The sequence below is a fragment of the Podarcis erhardii genome (genome assembly GCF_964252035.2).
Source record: "Podarcis erhardii genome assembly, chromosome: 6".
NCBI lineage: Eukaryota > Metazoa > Chordata > Lepidosauria > Squamata > Lacertidae > Podarcis > Podarcis erhardii.
This window is the reverse complement of record NC_138510.1, coordinates 30582758-30605684: the sequence shown is the minus strand read 5'-3', so window position 1 is coordinate 30605684 and position 22927 is coordinate 30582758. Positions and strand designations below refer to the sequence as shown.

At 40.5% G+C, this 22927-nt stretch overlaps 1 protein-coding gene across 7 annotated transcripts in view; it reads left to right on the top strand.

Annotated features, from left to right (window-relative positions):
- Window positions 1–22927, top strand: part of TOX2 (TOX high mobility group box family member 2) — a 269513-nt gene that overhangs the window by 150396 nt on the left and 96190 nt on the right. For 5 of the 7 annotated variants that reach the window (XM_081866796.1, XM_081866793.1, XM_081866797.1 and 2 more), the window contains exons 3-4: window positions 15995–16240; window positions 21843–21905. In XM_081866796.1, coding sequence (XP_081722922.1) covers window positions 15995–16240; window positions 21843–21905 — 309 coding nt within the window. The remainder of the gene's footprint in view (window positions 1–15994; window positions 16241–21842; window positions 21906–22927) is intronic. The other 2 variants (XM_081866798.1, XM_081866795.1) reach the window with 1 other exon arrangement.

Sequence of the window (22927 nt, the reverse complement as noted above, 5' to 3'; positions counted from 1 at the left end):
GGGATTAGGATATCTGGTTCACAAGGCACTTCTTTATGATGGGCTCGAAGAGAAGTGATTCGCAAGCACACCTGAGCAGCACAATCCACTAGCACTGGCAATTTCAGCCTGCATGGTCTGTCAGTTTCCCCACCTGTTCCATTTGTAGATGGGTGCCTGTACTCAGTACTATATTCCCTCTTCACAACAGGAGTGACAGCATGGAGGGAGGTACTTGCTTTTCCAACTTCCTGCACTTTCTTGTTTTGTGCTAATGCGTTAAGTGTAGCAGCTTGTGGGAGTTCCTGTGCAGCTAAGCCCTTGAGGCTCCCTGAAAATCTCACCCTTAATTGTCTCTTTTTTTGATTGATCATAAAATAATGCAAAAATATGTTCACGTGCCCTTTGCAAAAAACAACACATTACGAAAGTTTCCAAGAGGATGGACATGTTTTGCTTCACTCCTAAAACATACCCATGGGAATTAAGAAGCTTTTTTTTTTAAGGTGGGGGAATTCTTTGTCTTTTACCTTTATATTGGTTATTGTGAACTGGGTTCAACGTGTTAGGAGGATGGAATATGGAATGAAGAGTCTGACCACTTATGGGCCACAATCCAAGGAAGCATTTGGCTACTATTGTGGCCCAGAGACATTTTTTTCTTTCTCTCTCCCCCCACTTACACTAGCCCTTTTGGATCGCATTCGAAACTACTTCATAAAACTAAGAGAGCTTCAAAAGCTGTTTGCAATGCATTTCAGAAGCAGCTGCTGGTGTGTGTGTGTGTGTGCGCGCGCACATGAGAAAGCGAGAGCAGGCACGAGGTCTCACTGGGATCTCACACACTTTTGTGTGTGCTTGAAAAAAGGCATCTTGGATTATGGCCATGTTCCTGAAGCATTTATTGAAAGTTCCTGAATCTGAAGCTATGCTGCATTCTGGTCTGGTCTCCATTTCAATAATGCATGAGGAACGGCAGCCTTTGTTGTTCTTCCATACAGGAACTTTATTGTTTCCTTTCACCCCCATGCACATTTGATCGGTGGATTTCAGGTTGGAACTGCAATTAATGACGGCAGAGGGATGTCATCAAATGCACTTTGCAGTGAAACTGTAGAGTGGGTAGTTTCTAGCTGAAAAGCACCAGGCAGGTAGGATCCTCTTTTGCCCACCACGACTCTTCCAACTCCTTCTGGCTGTTTTTATTCCAGGCCAGGCTCATTTCTGGTGTTGAAACAGTGCTGGGGAAAAAAAGGTAGGGAGAGAAATTAATTAATTAGTTGAAGCATTTTTTATACAGCCTACTGCATCAGTCTTGAGGCAGTTGTAAAACAATAAAAATCTAATTCAGCAGTAAAAACATAATACATAAAATAAATGCTACTGAAAATGGAATGAACCTATTGGAATTAGACACCAGCAAAATCCTATGTGCACGAAGAATGATCAGAAGTGGCAGCTCATCAGGAAGCAGGGACAGAGGCCTGAGCATGATGGTAAGCAGGAGGCCTAAAGGACTAGAAAGATAAATGGGGAAGTATTAAAGGAAATAATCCAGAAGCAGAGGTGAAGTGCAGAACAGGCACTGGTCTGAGAGTTTTGTACATTGCCATAGTGCCCTTGTTTCCTGTAAGGGTGGGGGTGGGCCAGGGAGCTAAGGAAGGAAAAGTAAAGCAATTTATGTTTAAGAAAGGGTTAATCCTTTTTTCATTAAGCATGAGGATGAAGACTATTCTTGGTCATGGATGCTACATGATTATGGATATACAGCCGGCAGTTGAGAACAAATTTTGACAGACCTTCTGAACCACAAGCAGTCATAATACAGAAAAAAGGGGATGAGGTTTCAGCAAAGCGATGTGGGCATAAAAACAAGGCATGTGTCAAAAGTGGCAGAATCGTGTGAACATTCTTTGGAGACATGTCACAAACCACTGGCCCTTAAGACTGTTTTTAAATAGCGTATAGATTAAAGCCTCCTGGGTCATTTTATTTAGTTCTATGTTACCCTTTTTCCTTGTAGGAAAAGTAACAAACAAAACTACAGTAAATAGAGTGCATCTCTACAATAAAGTTGCCACTCACTAACAGTTCCATGGTAGTTGTACGTTAACTCAAGGCCAATTTCAATGTACCGTTCTGCATGCATTCAGGGGGTCTTTTTGGAATGATTCTCGCGGAATGTATCACATACAGCTTGTTCAAATACATTTCTGAGAACTAAATCTAACGGGATTCATCTTTGGAGTGAAGTGGCATAGAAGATGGATTAAGAGTTTTCACATATATGCTACCGCAGGAATAATTCTGCACTGTGGTTGGAAAACATCATGCTACAGGAGCCACATTAAGATAACTGGCGGCTTACAAATGTTTCCAAACCACACACTTGTTAAAGGCTGCTCATGTTTGCATTTGGGCTGACAGAGACACTGTCTATAGGAGCTCTGATTGCTCACTATCTGGGAAAATGGAAGTTTGTCTTAAAAGCAGATGGTGTGGGTTTCCTTTGGAGCAGAATAATAAGGCCTTGTGCAAGCGCATGTTTGCATGGGACTTCCCTTGAGGGTCAAATGCACTCTGTCATTGTTTCTGATCTTTGCAAGCTACATGTGCCTTGAAATATATTTATTTGGCTTGCGAAGAGTTCCCAACAGCCTATACAGCAAGGGAAAGAGACAAACTCAAACCATACTTTTAAAGCACATGCAACATGTATTTAAAGCACATGTCTGCCTCCAAATCCTGGGAACTGTAGGTTGTTAAGGGTGGTGGGAACTTTGTGAAGGGAAAATTGTAGTTCCCAGGATTCTTTGAGGGAAGTCCTTTAAATGTCTGTTGGATATGCTTTAAACATATTGTGTGGATCTTCCCTGAGTTAACTGCAGCAGCACTGTCACAGACCCAAAAATCTCCCCCCTCTCATTGTCCTTGTTTTGGGCAAAAGAGGAAGTTTTGGTGCATGGTTGTTGTTAGCCGCTTTGAGCCCAGCTTTGGCCAGGGAGGGTGGGACATAAATAAAATTATTACTATTATTATTTTATTTTGTCTGAATTTTCTGTAAAAACAAAATTAGCTTTAATGTGTTTCCCACTGTCTGGAGAGCTGGAATTAGATACAGGCTCAACTCCCATCCTTGCCATGGTTCCATTGTGTTAGGTTTTCTGTCCCAATTCCATTTAGGCAAAAAACAGCAGTAACAGTGAGCCCACCTATCTTATATATTTATTGTGACAATGAAAGCAATCTTGTAAAGTATTTTTTTTTCCAAATTAAAAGTGATATATAAACAATACTTAGAAATAGCATTTTTGTACATTTTATAAATAATTCAAAGATGTAGGGAACTATTTCAAGAATTCCAAGAGTGTTTCAAGCTTGGTTTTCTCAAATACAGCTAATCGTGGAAGTTTGTTATATAGTGTTCTGAGAGAAAGATTGGAACTTTGATTTTTTTTTTTTTTTTTATAATAATTTTTATTGATTTTACAACATAAAGAAAAAACAAAACAAACATAATGCGACTTCCCCAAACCTCCCCTTCACTGCATCCAAATTTCAAAATTTTTAGCAATTCTTCATCCCATTTTTATATTTAATTCTCTTTAAAAAGAGTTTCTGCTTTATAAATTTCGATTTATAGCTGTAATTCTTAGTGTCCAATCCCCTGACATCTTAACATTCCGAAATTTTACAACAATTTTTAAGATAGATTTTAAATTTTTTCCAGTCCTCCTCCACTGTCTCTTTCTTCTGGTCACGGATTCTGCCGGTCATCTCTGCCAGTCCCATAAATTCAGTCACCTTGGTCTGCCATTCTTCCAGAGTAGGTAATTCTTTAGTCTTCCAATACTTCGCCAAAAGGATTCTTGCTGCTGTTGTTGCGTACATAAAAAAGGTCCTATCTTTCTTTGGTACCAATTGGCCGACCATGCCCAAGAGAAAAGCCTCCGGTTTCTTTACAAATGTCCACTTAAGGATTTTCTTAATTTCATTATAGATCATTTCCCAGTAGGCCTTAATCTTTGGGCAGGTCCACCAAAGGTGATAAAAAGTTCCTTCACATTCATTACACTTCCAACAGTTGTTATTGGGCAAATGATATATCTTTGCAAGCTTGACTGGGGTCATGTACCACCTATAGATCATTTTCATTATGTTCTCTTTCAGGGCACTACATGCCGTAAATTTAATACCTGTGGTCCATAACTGCTCCCAGTCAGCAAACATAATATCATGACCAATATCTTGTGCCCACTTAATCATGGCTGATTTAACCGTTTCATCTTGTGTATTCCATTTTAGCAGCAGATTATACATTCTAGACAAATTCTTAGTATTGGGTTCTAGCAATTCTGTTTCTAACTTTGACCTCTCCTTCTGAAATCCTAGTTTTCTGTCCTGCTTAAAAGTTTCATTAATCTGGTAATAATGTAACCAGTCTCGGACTTTAGGTTTCAATTTCTCAAAACTCTGTAGTTTCAACTTTTCACCATCATATTCTATAATTTCACAATATTTTGGCCAGTCTGTATCCATGTTCAATCTTTTTACCGCCTTAGCTTCCATTGGTGACAGCCACCTGGGGGTTTTACTTTCAAACAAATCTTTATATCGATTCCATACATTATACAATGCTTTCCTAATAATATGATTTTTAAAATTTCTGTGTACCTTTACCTTGTCATACCATAAATATGCATGCCAACCAAAACTATTATCATAACCTTCCAAGTCCAGAATATCTGTATTCTCAAGAAGTAGCCATGGTTTCAGCCAGCAAAAAGCTGCTGCTTCATAATAAAGTTTTAAGTCCGGCAGGGCAAAGCCCCCTCTATCCTTTGCATCAGTCAAAATCTTGAATTTAATTCTGGGTTTTTTGCCCTGCCAGACAAATTTAGATATATCTTTCTGCCACTTCTTGAAACAGTCCATCTTATCTAAAATTTGCAATGTCTGGAACAAAAACAACAATCTCGGCAATACATTCATTTTAATTACAGCAATTCGGCCTAACAAGGAAAGTCTCAATCTTGACCATATATCGAAATCTTTCTTCACTTCAGCCCAGCATTTCTCATAATTATCTTTAAATAGATTCACATTCTTAGATGTTAAATTCACCCCCAGATATTTTACCTTTTTAGTAATTTCCAAACCCGTTTCTCTTTGAAAACTATCTTTTTCCCCCACCGTGAGATTTTTTTCCAACACCTTTGTCTTGTGTTTATTCAATTTAAAACCTGCTACCTGACCAAATATTTCAATAAGTTCCAAAACTCTTTTTGTGCTAGTTTCTGGCTGTTGTAGTGTCAAAACTAGGTCATCTGCAAATGCTCTTAGCTTATAATGTTTAGTTCCGACCTGTATACCTTTAACCAGCTGGTCTCTTCTAATCATGTTAAGGAAAACCTCCAGTACCGATATAAACAATAGAGGGGAAATTGGGCATCCCTGTCGTGTCCCTTTCTCTATTGGAATTTCATCCATAACCATACCATTTACAATAAGTTTGGCCTTTTGCTCAGAATAAATTGCACTTATACCATTTTCAAAGTTCTTGCCTACCCCCATTCCTTGGAGATTCCTCTTCATAAAACTCCAACAAATATTGTCAAAGGCTTTCTCTGCATCCACAAAAATCAAAACAGCTTTTCTATTTATGTCAGTTTCCAAAAGTTCTAGAATATCTATAATATTCCTCACATTGTCTGACAAATGCCTGCCTGGTAGAAAGCCTGTTTGGTCCCTGTGAATCTCCTCTAACAGCACTTTTTTGAATCTTTTTGCTAGAATGTCTGCAAAAATTTTATAATCCACATTCAAAAGTGATATAGGGCGGTAATTCTTGACTTGATGTTTCTCAGTTTCTGTCTTTGGTATAAGTGAGATGAATGCTTCCTTCCACGATTCGGGAGCCTTTTTCCCCTCCAAAATTTGGTTGCAGACTTCTTTCAATGGTTGTATTAACCAATCCTTCAATACTTTATAATATCTCGCAGTTAATCCATCTGGTCCTGGTGATTTTCCCAGCTTCATATCCTGGATGGCACTCTCTATTTCTTGGTCTGTAATTTTCTCGTTTAAACTCCTTCTGTTGTTTTCAGAGATTTTTGATAGTCCGTATTTTCCAATAAATTCTTCTATCTCCTGTTCATTTTTTGGCCCTTGTTTGTATAATTTCTTAAAGAAACTTTGAAAACAATTACTTATCTCATTTGGTTTATTAATAGACTTCCCATCTACTTCGAGTGATGTCACTGTGTTCAATTTTTGTCTCTTTTTCAGTTGCCAAGACAGTAGCTTCCCACATTTATCTGCAGATTCAAAAGTCTTTTGTCTCATTTGTTTAATTTTCCATTCTATTTCCTGGTTCGTCAATTCCATATATTGTGTTTGATAGAATTTTATTTCTCTTAATATCTCCTGGGATTTAGGCTTAGATCTCAATTTCTTCTCCCCTTCTTTTATTAGATTCCAAATTTTCTCTTTCTTCTCATTCTGCTTTTTCCTCTTTATTGAATTCTGTTGTATTAGGAAGCCACGCATCACGGCTTTACTTGCGTCCCAAATGATTCTTTTTTCTGTGTCTGATCTCAAATTGATCTCGAAGTAGTCTTTAAGTGTTTCTTGGGCCTTTTTGCAAATTTCCCCATCTCCAAAGAGAGTGTCATTCATTCTCCATCTAAAGGTTCCAGCTGTTGTCAGTTTCATTTCCATCTTGACAGCATTATGGTCAGAGCAGGTCTTTGGGCAGATTTCTGTTTTTTTAACCTTTGATGCCAGATTACTAGAAATCCATATTTGATCAATTCTAGTCCATGTCATTTTTGCTTCAGAGAAGAAAGTCCCCTCCCTTTCCAGAGGGTTCCTAGTTCTCCAAATATCGATCAGATCCATAGTGTCAGTCAGGTCAAAAAAAGTCTTTGGTAGTCTTCCGTCATTAGATATTGTTTGTCTTTGGGCCTTATCCATGTTTGTAGAGACGACTCCATTCATGTCACCCATCATTATAATTTTAAAGTCCAAAAAGTCCATTAAAGTCTCATGCAACTTCTTAAAAAATTCAGCCTTCCCCTCATTTGGTGCATAAACTCCGACAATCAATATTTTTTCTCCATAAATTTGGATTTCCACTGCCAGGTATCTTCCTTGGTCATCCTTAAAGAAAGATTGGAACTTTGAGAGGGCTAATTCATACTCCCTACAGAAGGCATGTCCAAAGTCCATTTGGGGGGCCTATTCTGGCCTGCCAGTCATTTTAATCCGGCCCCCGTGGCAGTTTATTTCAACAACTTCAATCATAAAAAAGTTCAACAACTTTGGTTGGCCCTTTGGTTGGCCCCCACGGTCCTTCACTTCATCAGATCTGGACCTCTTTGAAAAAAGTTTGGACACCACTGCTACAGGAACTTTTCTAAACTTGCTTGGCCTTACTTTCTATCCTTAATTTAAGAATGAGCAGGTTCACACACACCAACCTTTGCTTGCTAAATAATGGTTCAGTGAGTTAAGAATAACACCTATAGTTATAGTTATAATTTGTGGGTCGCCATCTGATCTTATTTTGATTTTAATCCGGTTTTAAGTTGTATTTCAGTCAATTGCTGAATTTTATATCTTAATGTATTATATATTTTGATGTTAGCTGCCTTGAGCCTGGTTTTGGCTGGGGAGGGTGGAATATAAATCTCATCATCATCATCTCTTTCTTTTCATCCTATCCCAATTCAGCTTTAGCACTGTGAGTGTGTGTGTGTGTGTGTGTGTGTGTGTGTGTGTGTTTTAAATCAGAGTTCCTGGTTATAACTGAAATGAGAAACTTGGCTTCATGTCAGCTAACAAGGCTCTTAAACCATGGTTTGATCCTGAGTTAAGTTCCTTATGAATAAACTGTCATTAAGCCAGGGTTTTCAGTTTGGGTTATAATAGGTCATTCTGGTTAGGACCAGGAGCATAGGGAGCTGCCTTATATAAAGTCAGAGCAGCCAGTCCATCTTCCCCAGTATCGTCTACACTCACTAACAGTGGTTTCCCATTGTTTCAGAAACTGGACTTTCCCAGGCATACCTTTAGATGCTGGGGGCTGAACCTGGGACCTTTTGCATGCGAAGAATGCATGTTTTGGGACTACAATTCCCATCATCCCTGGCCAATGGTCCTGTTAGCTAGGGATGATGGGAGTTGTAGTCCAAAAACAGCTGGAGGGCCAAGTTTGGCCACCAGTGTATAGATTGTATGGCAAAAGATGTTACTTCCAGGCATGAACATTTGCCATGATGGTTATACTTCATTGAACTGTAGATTTCCTGAGCAAGAGTCATTTGGGACTTTTGTGGATGCCTTTTTTATGAATGTATTTAAGGGACCATTTGATTGCAAACCTATTGCCTGCCTTGTGTTTGCTTTGCTGGCTAGCCATTTCTGGATCCAGAACCAACCCAGAACAATGAAAGGATAGACCTGACAACCCTTATGCGCAATTGGCATGTGTTGTGATAAACCAGCCTATCTTCACCGCTGCACCTTATACTTTATGTATTGCCTGTAAATAATAGTCTCTAAAAGACATTAAATCTTAGATCCCGCCTAATTGTAATGATAGTTTGGTTTTTCATTTTGGTTTATGTACAGTGTGTGACTTTTGCAGAGACATTTTTATTCTAGGAAAATGACAAGCCAACAAGAAGCTATAATTGCCCTGATTTTAAGAAGTGGTGCAATACTACAGATCTGATGTACTGCAAGACATGAATCAGAAAAATTCTATTAAAAAATCTCTTGAATGGCTGACACGGGAGTATTATCCGCAATGATTAATTTGACTCGGTCATTATGAACACAGACAAGTCTGACAAAATTGCATTTCATTCCCCACTGAATTCATAAAATCGCTGTACACATAATAAGAAGTTATAGCCCTGTGCTATCCACTATATTTGACAGGATTTCAGCTCTGGAAAAGGAGAAGAAAAGGGAGACTGGGGAGAGGGGATTGCGAAGCTGTTTAAAAGCCTACAATTTACTTAATTTTGCTACAGATGTCATGTGACAAATATGCACTCCAGGTTTCCTGTTGAAGTTGTACTGAAAGTAACTTTGAAGGGGTCTGATGGTGACCGCTGTGCTGCTCCCAGGACCCTCTGTTTACTTTGAGGGTGGCAGGAGCACAAGGCTGCATCATGCAGTGGTGAGAAAAGCTACCCTGACCAATGTTCTCATTTCTGCCCTACTACTGAAGCCATAGGAGTCCAGTTGTCCTTTGCAGATGGTCACCCGAGTGAGAACGCTCAATCCCAACCATATACTGCTACTGGAAGAATAATATTTTGCTGCTGCTCCTTGTCCTGGCTCACTGTCATATGATCCTCTTACACCTGTGCTTGCCACAGATTTCATAGGGGGAAACCTGGATCAGAAATACTGCCGAGAAGGTGTCGTCTCTTGTGTGTACAGCTTTTCTCGCTCCCTCTTGGTGTGTTACTTAAACCCATCAAATTGTATTGACCCCTATTCCTTGTGGGGAAGTAGAGGGCCTAGCAAGTTTAAGAAGGCATCACACAGTAGTGGAATTGTGTATTAGAATCACAAATGATAGAGTTTCACAAATGGGATTCTCCTACTGCGTGGAAGGTTGGCAGACGAGCAACGGTGAGAACTAACTCAGTTGGTCTTTAAGGTGCTACTGGAAGGAATTTTTTTATTTTGGTGAGTTCTTAGTCGTGGACAATGCAGCAATATGTGCTGAAGAGGGCTTGGCTGTGGGGCCATGGGTTAGTAAAATAGTGGGGGACTGCTGTATTTGAAACCCTGACAGTAGTGGATGTGTAGCATTTTGTGTGAGCAGCTGCTCTATCAGAAGACATACTAAGATAGGATGCAAAAGCCCATCCTGTCCCATTTTGCATTGACAGATAAATTTATATTGCTTTGCCTGTTTTCCTTGCTGTTCACCAGAAACAATTTCTCTCCTGCTTTCTCTCTTAAACTGATGTTTGCCTCTAAATGTTATTTGACCGGACCAATATTTACCTCCAATAATGATGAAAATCTCCATCCTGCTAACTGTGAATAACATTCTTTGAATCAATGTTTGTCTGAAGCTTCCAGGATCCCAGCAGATAATCACAGAGAACATGACTTGACAGAGAATTGGGGTCACTTAATATTTGTCAGGTTTCTAAGGAAAGCATTTCCCCTGGATTCTTGCTCTGCCAAGTAATGTTCTTTGTGATTAACAATTGCACACAATGTCTTGACTGAGCTGCTTCTCTATAGAATTGAAAACACTTTTCATTTACAACTCATTTTACATGTGTGGAGAACTGAGGCACAAGAAAAGGGTTTGTTTTCAAAGATGTTGAGTAACGGCAAGATCTGGGCAAGATTCTGTCTGCATGGCATCTGGAGTGTTCAGATGCAAAGCAGGACAGGTGTCCTGTACCATTAGCAGTTACTTAGAATGGGACATTTCAGCAAGAGCAGCTGTTCGTTCCTCTGTAGATAAGACAGTCTGCATCAGTTTCCCTTTTATGCACAATACAATAGGCATAAGAGCTTCATCCACCTTTGCAGCTGACCACCCTAATGACTGGCTTGGTTCTATTTCTCAAATGTCTTAACAGGTGTTGCAAAGAGTTACCTATCCCCACCTCAACTGAGAGGAACTGAGGGAAATTTCACTGAGAGTTCCTGGCAAACCCTGGTTGGCCAGGCTTTCTCTGCTGCAGTTATGCAGCAGAGCAGACTTCTTTCCCAATTTCCAGGATCAGATCTGTCATCTGCTGTTACAGCAAGAAGCCTAGAGTCTGAGCAGCAAGCTCTGTGAGCAATGAGCTACTCTGAGCAGGTTCTAACTACTCTTCTTCCTTCTGGAGGAAACTGTTAAGGTCTGTAATCGTATGCAGAAAAGGCTTCCGAAGCTGGTGTAAAAAGGGATTTGTACCAAATAAGACTGAGGTCAAGGGTGCCTGATAGCCATTTGGAGAGGATGTAAAATCCATCTTTTCTGGAAGGCTTTTTGTGGCTGAGTTTTAATGAGGTTTTGTACTGCTACTGCTAAGATTTGTTGCTAAGACTTTGCACTGCTGCTGCTAACAGAAATGGTTGTTTTATTGTTTGGTATTTATTTATTTTATTGCATTTTTATGGTTTATGGTTTTAATTATTGTTGAAAGGTGCCTTGAGCCTCAGAGAGGCGACATAGAGGCATTTTTAATAAATAAGTGAGAGTCTCTGGACTTTTGTGTGTGCATAGCACACCCCTCCCAAAATACATACAGGTGTATATGTGTGTGACTGCCATTACTTGTATGTCTTGGTATTCCATAAATAGATAAACATGGAACCACCCCATTGAAAAGAAACTGACTTGGTGTCCCTCTGATGTCATTGGTAGACATGGGCAATGTATCAATACATCATCCAGGAGCAGTTTGAGGGCCAGTGTGATGGTGCCCTCACTTGGTGGTATATCATGGGTGGAGCTTGCTTGCACCTGATCCCAGCACCCAGTGTGCAGAGGGAGGAACAGGCTGTGTTGGCCCTGGCCCTGTGAAGCGCCAGGGTGAAATGACCACTATTCCTGCCAAGGGAGCTGAGGTGGTTTCACCCTGGTGCCTTGCAGGGCTGGGGCTGAAGCAGCTTGTTCCTCCCTCTGCTTTTCATCACGATGTTGAAAAGTTGACATCACCCAGCCCTAGTGATTGGAACTAGTGACCTTACACTTGTGTCTGAATGAAGAAAGTGGAGACACCAAGCGTACAAGACCCGCACTGAAAATCCACCAGAAAAACACTGTGGGAACTGTTTGTCTTTCTTTCCTATTGCTTTTTGTCTTTGGGGGGTGGGCAAAAAGGGAGTCTTGATTAGTAATATAATTCCTTCCCCCTCCAGTGGTTTTTCCATTGTTTACCAGTGTTGTGGGTTTTCTGGAAAACTCTGAATTCGAAATTTTCCTTAGAGGGATTTTCCTAGGGGAAATGTTTGTAGGGTGATTTTCATATGGTAATTTATGTTGAGGAAAATTCTGATACCCTAGAGCATGATCTAATTTACCCTGTTTATTTTATTTGCATTGAGCAAACAAAGCTAAAGAAAGCAACCCACATTCATCTTTTGCGGGTATTTGACCAGAAATATTTGAGGTAAAGAATGAAAGCACACTTAATGCGACTGAAATGTTAAATTGTGTAGAAATTGTTATTGGAATAATTGAAAAAAAATAAGACAACAGCATGTGCTTAGATATGTTTACATTTAAGAAATAAAAAAAATAACTCTTGACAATCAACTCAAAGAACTGTGCGCCATATGCTGATAACCATTCATCTACATGACACCTCTTCGTTACTACTAATGAAATGGAAAAAATTTCCAAGGAAAAATAAAGCTTTGGGAGAAAAATCCATGTTCAAAAATTTTCTGACCCTCACTTTATGCATCCCTCCTTTTTATTTATTTTTTGCAAGTTCATTCTGCAGAAGGAAAAGGGAGGTGATTCCAATGCATCTCCTGTGTGCCTGACTCCATGAACTGAGTGGCATTGTGCAGCCCTCTGATAAGACCAGAACAGAGAGACAATTGTTTCACTCCAGCCTACTGGATGTGGCAAACACAGCTCTGTTCCTTTGTTCAATATAGACTTAAGCAGTGGTGGACATTTACATGGAAAATGCTCAGTGCTGCTTGCAACTTGCTCATTGTTGGCTTCCAGATTTTTACGGGAAAGGAACTGGCCTATATATTTGAGATTATAGCTATTTTCAGAAGCTGTTTAACTCTGCTTATACTGGGTATCTTAAATAATCAGTTGTGGTCTGTCTGTTAGATACTTTGGTATCCATGTGCCATCTGAATGCTGCCCTGAATTTTGGACACAAAGATTGAAGCTAAATTTAATGTAAAGGCGTTTAACTCTTGGTAATTAAGATGCTGGAACTTTTCAAAAAATAATCTGGAGTAGCATTGGATACAACCTTATGCATCTCATAGGGTTGGATTCTATAGTTTGACATAGAATTGGCACATTATTACCATGTATCTAGTTAAGTTGATGTACATGCAAAGAAATGTACAAAATTGGCATGACCCTCTGGCTTGTAATACACTTGTGATTCAGTAATTGCTGCAAAACAACAGTAGCATCCTGTTATAGTTGGATTGGACAGTGTTTGGACATTGTACAAGTAAAAGATGCTAAGCAGATAAGACCCCATGTTTCTCACCTACAATTTTTTATTTTATTATATTTTATTATGGTTTTGTTTAATTTTTTTCCCTGGAGGTTAAGAAAGCCAGGTATTTTTCCTAGTGTATCATAGCCCCAGTCCATGTCACTGAATCGCAAGGAAGCATATTTAGAATGACCCCCTACATTAATTAAACAATGACAGCCGCAACAAAATGGCCATTTCTTGCATCTTTGTTCTTGTGCTTTATAAAAACACTGACTGAATCAGTGGGCTGTGGTGCTCTGTAGCAAGGGTTTTCAAAATCTGTCATAAAATAGCAGTTCAACCCTTCCCGAATGTCAAGATAAACTGAGGATTCAGCTTGCGTTCTTCATTCTCATCATCAATGTAAGGGCAGCAGATCAAAAGGAAAGGCAGGATCAGGCTTATGAGGGATTGTAATATGCTTTAAGATGCCAGAGCAAATAGCTTTGGGGGAGAAATAGATGGTAAATCCATTATTTCATTTGACTTATGTAGGTTAAAATCATGCTGTTGGTTTCCCCATTGCCCTTACAGAAATACAAAAGTTTGCTCTTGACTGGGGGCATCAACACAACTTTATGTATCCAATCATTATCTACAAGTTCCCTCTGTAAATATTTTTCATACAGTCTCTTCTTCTATGATGAAATAAGCAATAAGGATACAGAAAAAGGGAAGGGTAAGAGATCTAGGGCTGCCTTAGGTATACAGAATCCATACAATGAGCTTCCAAGTATGAAACAGTTTCCTTTCCCTTCCATTCACATTGCATTTGAATATGTCCAAGCAGCAATGGCTGGTGATATAGTTTGCTAAGTGAAAGTGCTGGCAAAGACTCTCCTCCCTGAAAGAGAGGGGAGTGGTTGTGGGCGGGAGCCCGAGCACCGCCCAGCAGGGGGCATTTGCCCCCTGCCTCCAGCTCACCTGGCTGGCGCTCACGCCCCCCCCGGTGGCCACCCAACCAGGTGCCACGGAGGGGGCGTGTCCAGCAGCCTTTTGCTGCAGCGCCAGCCTCTCCCTGGCCTCAGTCCTCGTCGTCCCGTTGCAAGTCAACTCATCAGGATCTCCTCTTCCGCCCAGCTGAGTGACCACGTGGAGCCTGTACTTTGAAGAGGACTTTTAAAAAGGGAGGTTTCGCCATGTTGTTGCTGTTGTCCAAGCTAACCCCCTTGCCTGTACCTTGCATTTCCCTACTGCTTCCCCCTCATTCTTCCTTATTTTCTCATTTAGATTTCCAAAGCCTTTTCTCATTGTTTCCGTCTGCTGAGCTTATTTAGTTCCGGAAATTCTACGTTACCCTTTAAGACTTTACTTCTAGTGTTCTCTGCCTCCCGACTATACTGCCTAAAGTCCTCCTTTTGTTTTGGGTGCATGTTGCTGGGTTAGCGACTGCTGGTTGGTGATCAAAGGAGACTGGGAATTCCTCCATACCAATGGGGGAAGTGGGCATTGCTGCCAGTGCTGTGCTTGCGCATATTTGCTCTTTGGATGGCTACCCCTGCTGACATCAGTGCTAAGGAGACTGTCTGGTAAACAATCATGTTCTTGCACAATGCTTGCATATCTCCTGGTGCTTCTGAAGCATGGGGGGAAATTTCTCCACCACCTCAGTTGCTTTTCAGCTGCTGCCACCTCAGGTCGCCAACATTGTAGTCAGTAGAGAAGCTCGCCTATGTAGAAGCTTGGTGTAGGTGTGGGAATGAAGACAGAGGTTTTCACTGGAGTGTGAGTAAATTAAAATGTAGCTTTACAGTACTTGTAATGTATAATCTACTATATTACGAAGAGGAATGCAACTTAGGCAAAAATTAAGATGCAACCTAAACCTGTGGCAGTGCATGTGTGGTGGAGTCAAAGTGGGATTGCTTTAATTTTGGATGGAATCATTTGTGTACAGGAGTTTGATCCACGCTGTGTGGGAAACAAACACATCAAAAAGAAGTTGCTTTGCATCGTGATCATTATGGTTCCCTGCTGAACACAAGTATACTCATCCAGCAATATTTTATGGGCACAAGAGCTTTGATGTGCAAGCTGAGTTATTCCGCCTGAAGATGGTGCTGTGTTTATTTTTAAATGAATGTAGTAGATCCTCATGTCATGTGCATCTGCTACCTCATTTGAAAGGGACAGGGCAATCTTTATGTGCTTATATTTTGTATCCATATTGGAGAAGCTATAGTGCTATTGATGGGGGCAACGAGATGCCATCTTGCATGCAGTTATACAAGTTGTTTTTAATTGTTTTTAATATTGTCATAATTTGTTCTCTTGCCACAACTTCCTTCAGTATTCGTTCCCCAGTGCTAAAGTGCATTTGTATTACCATGAGGATTCCAGTGGTGCAATACCAGCTCAGTTTTCAAAATGTAAAGCATAGATATATCACCAAACCGGCCTTACTGTCATCTGACTGGTTGTGAATGAATGTGCCTGTAGTGTTTTGCATTCTTTTATAAGAAGTTTTCTTCGTCTACACACATTTCTTCTTTTTAGGCTGTAGTTCTCTTCATGCTTACTTGACAATAAGCCCCGCTGAATTCCGTGAGACTTACTATCCCGTAAATAGGCAATGTTTGAGTTTGCCCTGTACCACACAAATTCTCTATTCTTGTATGTTGTGGTTTTTTAAAAAATAAATTTATTCATGTAAAGAGTTCATTCAAATTATTTGTGCTCTTAAAATAGCTTTTGCAGAAGGTAGGCAGACTGTATAACTGCGGCTATCAGTTAAAGCTTTGGATAAATGTAATGCGAGATCTGCTTTATAAGAGTGTCTTTTTTCAATTTTGTTTTAGACATACAATGGTCAGAATGAGAATAATGAAGATTATGAAATCCCTCCTATTACTCCTCCTAACCTCCCGGACCCTTCCCTCCTTCACTTGGTGGATCATGAAACTGGATATCATTCACTGTGCCACAGTCTCCCTCCAAATAGCCTGATACCAGCATACTCCTACCAGAATATGGACCTCCCAGCCATTATGGTATCTAACATGTTGAGCCAAGATGGACACCTTCTTTCTAGTCAGCTACCTACTGTGAGTAACCTTTCCTTTTCTACTTGTGTTTCATTTTACACCTTGGGTGTGTGCTATTAGCATCCTGTTGGTACCTGAAGTCCTGTTAGGCTGGTTCCAGGTCATGGAATACCTGGAATAGCTTTTACTAGGTCAGCTTCTCCTTCTGAATTGATAGCTTTAGAATTCATAATACTCTTGACTATGCAGAATAAAAATGCTTATTTGTAGGCAGAGTCTTGTGGTATATGTTAATAACCTGCATTATATAATTGAACCTTTCGATTCTGCTGGCCTACTAAAAATACACTTTCTTTTCCTGTTTTGTATCACTTATTTTTCATTATGAAAAGACTGAATTTAGAAGCACATTCATGGGTAAGCATGACTTACAGGGGAATCGAATAAAGTGAGTTACCACCAATCATTTTTCAACCTTAGGGAACTAGATACCAGAACTGAAAGTTCTACAGTTGACTCCTTTATAGCAATTTGGTCACGCTCATAATTCTTTTCTATTCACTTTTTTGGCTTGAAATTCTCTTGCTTTTTTTTTTATTAAGCCCTGCTAATGACTTAGATGTATTCATGTGGTGGTTTTATGTTTCACTCTTTGTGTATATAATGCCATACATATTGATTTGGGCCTTTAGGGACTTGCATGTACGTGCTTTATTCTTCTTGTGTGCTGTGGCTTGATCTGTAGAAACAGGGAGAGATCTTCCACAGTCTCCCATTCATTGCTTTGTTGATATGTTTAGTGGAAATATAAATACCACCACATCCATCCACATTACTTTATGCTTGGGGAAGTGAACATCTCTGTACGTTAAAGTAAATGCCCAGTGTTAGACCACCAAGCTTTATGTCTGCGATCATCCATATAGCATATTTTTTTATATATAAAAAAACCCTTTTGATAGAGTCTGTCCTTGATCTTTTCCTCTAGCTCACCTTTTGTTTACACAAGGAAATGGAAGAGGGAAGCAGTCTAGGAAGGAAAACTCATGCACTCATTCTGTCATCTCTCATTTGGTAACACCTAACTGGCTCAAGCAAAATTGGGGTTTCTCCTCACCATGTCCACTTTTTGTACCTAATCTCAGTGACAGAGGCAGTGTTCACATGTAATGCCCAAACCATGGTTTGGTGCTACATGGATGAGCCTCCATGGGCCCAAGCAAAGAGTAACTTGCTTTTCCTGTAAATGATTGTCTATTGTATTGTCCTCCTCCATCCCTGATGTACGGTCAGCCTAGGAGCCAGAAAAAGGTAGAAGGAGGAAAGGTAGAAAAGTAGAAAGAAAGACAAGAAAGTCATCAATGAGAAAAGTCAAATGAGCTGCCCATTAGCCCCCTTTCAAACCACCAGCTTCCACTGAATCAATTTTAGAAGGGAAAGGCAGGATAGACAAATAAGTAAGTAAACAAATAATACATTTAAACTGATGGAAACCCTGCTTGAGGAAGCAGAGTCTGGCCTCCAGTCTGCTAGCCTGTTGCATATGCAGAATTGTTTAAATTATTACCTTTTATTGTGTTACTTTAAAAGGTCTATGCTACTCTTTTGCATAAAATAGCAGAAGGGGGTGGAATCCTTAAGTATGTAAAAGCTAGATCTGGGAGAGAATGTCTAAAGTGTTTGCACAGAGCAAAGGTGAATTTGTAATGGGAAGCAAAAAATTGAAAATAAAAAAATCCATGTTGCCTTAATTTCAGTTACGGTTTCATGTGCAGTATGGATATTACTGTGCAGTTTTATTAGATAACTATGCATTATTTCCTTCATCATTAGCTTCCTTGGATGCATCATTTTATTTGTTTAAACATTTATATCCCATCTTTCCAACAATATTAGCCCCAAAGCAGCTTACAACAAATGTTTAAGATGCTATCCATTGAAATAAAAAGTAAGTATATAGAAATAGGGACGAGGAAATCAGCCAACAAATCATGAATAAATTGTAGTGTTTATTTGGCACCTTAAAATATATATATCATTAACACCTGATGAGCGTTTTAGTGTAGTGGCTTCAGTATTGGGCTTCAATGTGGAAACTTCAAAGTCCTACCAGGCTATGAAGTTTACTGTTTGGCTTTGGATAAATCACTTATCTCTCAGCTGAATTTCCTAAATAATTACTTTATGAGATGGTTCAAACATAATGTTATAAACCATGCTCCGCAAAGCCAAACAGTGGTTTGTGATGCTTGAATCATTACCATTTGACAAACCATCGTTTGTGGGTTGTTGCCAATCCCAAACTTGAAACCATGGTTTGAAACTCTTTGACAACCCATAATTCGGGCAAATGGTGGTTGGGTTGTTACATGTAAATCAGTAAACCATCGTTTGGGCTGTTGCTTTGCCTTTGGAGGTTGTCATTTGGTTGGCATCCTGTGATTGTCAAGGAAAGTGGGAGGGGAAGAAGGAAACTGCATAAACCATGGTTTGCCTGTATATCTGTAACACAAATCATGGCTTAGAGCTGAAGTTTTGGGTAATGCAGATGATGGTTTAGTGGTAAATCTGAACCAGCCCTTTCTGAGGATAACATTGTTTTTTAGAGGAAAGGTGGGATACAGATGTAACAGTTTTTGCTCAGTTAATATAATGGCAATTATACAAACCTCTTATCTAAAAACCAATTGTTTCTTCTGGTGTGGGCTCAGACTCTGGAAAGCAAGTAGACTTTATAGGAGACAATAGTGCATGAAGTGGAGGAAGCTCAGCCCCACCCTCTCACCCTCATCCCCTAAATTTGTGGTGGGTGTTTTATTGTGTGTGTTTAATATGAGGGGATTCACCTTATCCCTCTCCTTGTCATGGCTATCTCAAAACCAACAGGCACCTTGTATGAAATCAAACATTACTTTAGGGCTCCTCTTCAGCCGAGTTGATTAAAACATTCATTTCTGAGACAAAAGAGTCAATTTCATATGAAAGATATTTCCCCCCTCAGTTTAATTTAAAGTGCAGCCCCAATGCCTGACCCCTATTTTCATAACATGATAATTTTATCCTGCGTTGATTGTCTCATTTTTGAGAGGAGATATTGCACTTATAAATCAGTTTCTAAAATACCCAAAGAAACAAGAATAGCGGGATTTATTAAGCAGCTTCTACACATCTGAAATAATTTATTTTAGAGTAGTCCTTGGGAAATGTTCTCTTCTTTACTTTATGGTTCTGTTTTACAAATGCAGCATCATGACAATAAATCAGGACTGAGCTGCAGGAAGATAAGAAGAGGGCTTAGTGTGCTGTAAGCGTAGAATAGGGATATTAAGATTTGTTTCCCCCTTGTAATGAAAATGAAAAACGAAAAGAAAGGAAAAAATCTGGAGAAGTCACGAGTTTCTCATCCATTTCTCAACGGAGGGTGTTTCACTTTAAATGAAGGCCTCTGGAAGCATGATATATCCCCAAGGCTCTGAGCAGCAAAAAGGCCACTGAGGAAGTGAATTGTCTTTCTGTTTTAAGCCAAAATTATAAACATTTCTACCTTTTTGTCAGACATTTGAGTTTCCATTTGCCATTAAAATGATCTTCAGGCCCTCTCCTGTCCCAGCGAGTCAGGCATTATTTCCCATTGACATGTACTCCCAGTACCTCTGCCGTATGTTCATGCCTTGATAGCATCTATCCCAGTTAAATACACTGCAGTTTTCAGCTGGCACTAATGAAAGGTCTGCATGCACAGGAGGGAGAATGAAATCCTATGGGCAGAACAAACAGGTTCCAAAGTTTGTCTCTGTTAACAGCTTATACCTGCCAGGCCCTACCGTATTTTTCGCCCCATAGGACACACTTTTCCCCCTCCAAAAATGAAGGGGAAATGTGTGTGCGTCCTATGGGGCGAATGCAGGCTTTCGCTGAAACCTGGAGAGCGAGAGGCATCGGTGCGCACCGACCCCTCTCGCTCTCCAGGCTTCAGGAAGCTATCTGCAAGCCTTGCAAGCCCGGCGGGAGTTCCTGCAGGCTCACAAGGCTTGCGGGCAGCAGCCTGCAGCCCCAGCGAGTGTCCGCAAGCCTTGCGCGCCCGGCGGGAGGTCCCGCTGAGCGCGCGAGGCTTGGGGCGGCAGCCTATCGCCCCAAGCACAGGGAGCCCTCCAGAGGGCTCCCCGTGCTTTGGGCGAGTGTCTGCAAGCCTTGCGCGCCAGGCGGGAGGTCCTGCCGGGCGCGCGAGGCTTGGGGCGGCAGCCTGCCACCCGAAGCACGGGGAGCCCTCCGAGTGTCCGCAAGCCTTGCGCGCCCGGTGGGACCTTCATGCTCCCCGTGCTTCGGGCGAGTGTCTGCAAGCCTTACGCACCTGGCGGGAAGTCCCTCCGGGCGCGCGAGGCTTGGGGCGGCAGCCTGCAGCCCGAAGCACGCAGAGCCCTCCGGAGGGTGCCCCGTGCTTCGGGCAGGTGTGCACAAGGCTTGGGGCGGCAGCCGCGGCTGGGGGGAAAATAATTTTTTTTATTCATTTCCCCCCCAAAAAACGAGGTGCGTCCTATGGGCCTGTGCGCCCTATAGGACGAAAAATATGGTAATTCTTTGTGCAATGCCACAATGAAGTGAACTATCTCCATTTTATTGTTGCCCAATCCCTTGCCAAAAAGATCCTAAAGTGTTCAATATGTCAAAATCTATTTTCCCAAGTCAGGTATAAGAAACGTCAGTATTAAATACACAGAACATACCCCAAAGGGCATGTGTATATATTTATAAAATATAATATATAAAAGCTGGATGGTGCGAACCAATGCATAGAAAAGCACATGTTGTCGTGCCAAACCTCACATATAACCAATCCAAACCAAAGGTAGAATAACTCTTGGTGTGTTTCTGTTTGTAGAGTTGCCAGGTTGCAACCCGGGGGAACTTCATGACTCTTTTGACAGCCCCATAGCTGGGAAGGAGGATGCAGCCAAGGTTTCTTCTGCCCTGCTCCCCCCCCCCCACATCTTGTAGCCACCTTCCCCTTTTGCCAAGTGAAACAAGAAACAAGAAAGAGTTTTCTTCTGTCACATTGTGGGTGGGCAAAGAAGCAGGGTGATGAGAATAGCAAGAGAAACAGTAGCTGCTCTCTCCTTTTGTGACAGACGGTATTCCTAGACTGTTAACTGGCAATCCCTTTTTGTTTAGGGTAATTTGTGCTGTACTCTCTGTCTCTGTCCAGACTTTGCTAGCATTTGTTATACTAATATTATGCTGGTTTATATTTTTAGTGCAAGAGAAATTTCTTAATTGCTTGAAGTTTAGGAGACAAAGACAAGGTGATCGAAATGTATTCCTGTACTCCGAAGTCTCCCCCAGTCCCAGTGTGATTTGACACAAAAACTACACCACAAATATATGTTATCAGTTAGGATCAACAAGAGGGTATTATCTTGTACGGTCATGTTTTTAAATAAGGAGATCAAGTGCAGCTGCTCATTACTGCCTCTTATCCAAGGAATCTTCAGAACACTGTATACAGATGAATAACTAATTCTCAGGATAGCGAGAGCCCATGTGACTCTAGTGGCCCTAAACGTAGGAAGGGCTGGGGAACAAATACATAAATGAATAAATGATTCACTGGCAAAGCATGGAATGGATTCTTTGTTTCCCCTAACTCCCAACCCTGTTGCTTTAGTCATTAGATTGCCTTCCACTGAGGTCCATGGGACTGCACAGGAGTAACTATTTGCAGCATGTGGTAAGTGTTTTCAGAAATGGAGCTTTTAACTCCATGCATATGTGCAGTTATGTTTAATTTAACATACCCATATGCAGAGAATTAATCTTAACCTCCATTTTCGTTTCATGATGTCTGTTTTTCATGATGTTAAGAGTTACTGCTTCCGATTACTAGATAATCAGTATTATGCTTAGTTTTTTTGTCTAGTGACAGAAAGCTGAAAGCAGTTAGAAGTGCACAAAGCAGAACAAAACTTGTTGTTAAAATATATAGAAAGTCATGACTTCTTCTCCTTTATAATCATAGAGGAAAAAATCTCAATGAAATGTCGGTATCCTGTAACAGAACTACTACTTTCTGCTTTAGAGTTAGCAGCACATAAGGAAAACATCTGAAATGCAGAGTATGGCAGTGGCTCAATCCAAACACCATGTTATGACATGATCAAGGAAGCTTAACTATGGCTTGGAAGAAACTGACAAACTTTTAGTAGCTCAGTATCAGGGTCATGGGTACTTCCTCAGAAATGAAAATTGTACTGCTTTTAGATACTCAGTTGTGATCTTTGTTTGTTGGAGCCACTGAGTTCCAGTGACTGACCAAAGCTTGTCCAAGTATAAGAAATTAACGATTCTAATAAGCCTCTGTAGGACTGTGATTTCATGGCTAAATTAAAGTTGCAACCCTACAAACATATATGAAAGCTACAGCGAATAAAGTTGGAATTATTTCTGAGTAAACAAACATACGATTGTGTTTTTAAGTATCCAGTGGATTCATTGGATTCACAAAGCACTATTGTTGTGACTCCATCCCCCCAACTCACTTCAGTTGAAGTTGTGTCTGGTCCCATATAAAACCTAAGCTAAGTTACTGGACAATATGTAGCCACAGTGCTTGAGTGATTGCACCCAATGCATATTTTGCTGAATGACTTGATGAAATGCTTTTTTGAGTTTGAAACTTTCAAACTCCATTAGAAGACTAAAGGTTCTACATACTCCCTTTTTTCTGCCCTCTCTGCACCTGTCAAGCGTTTT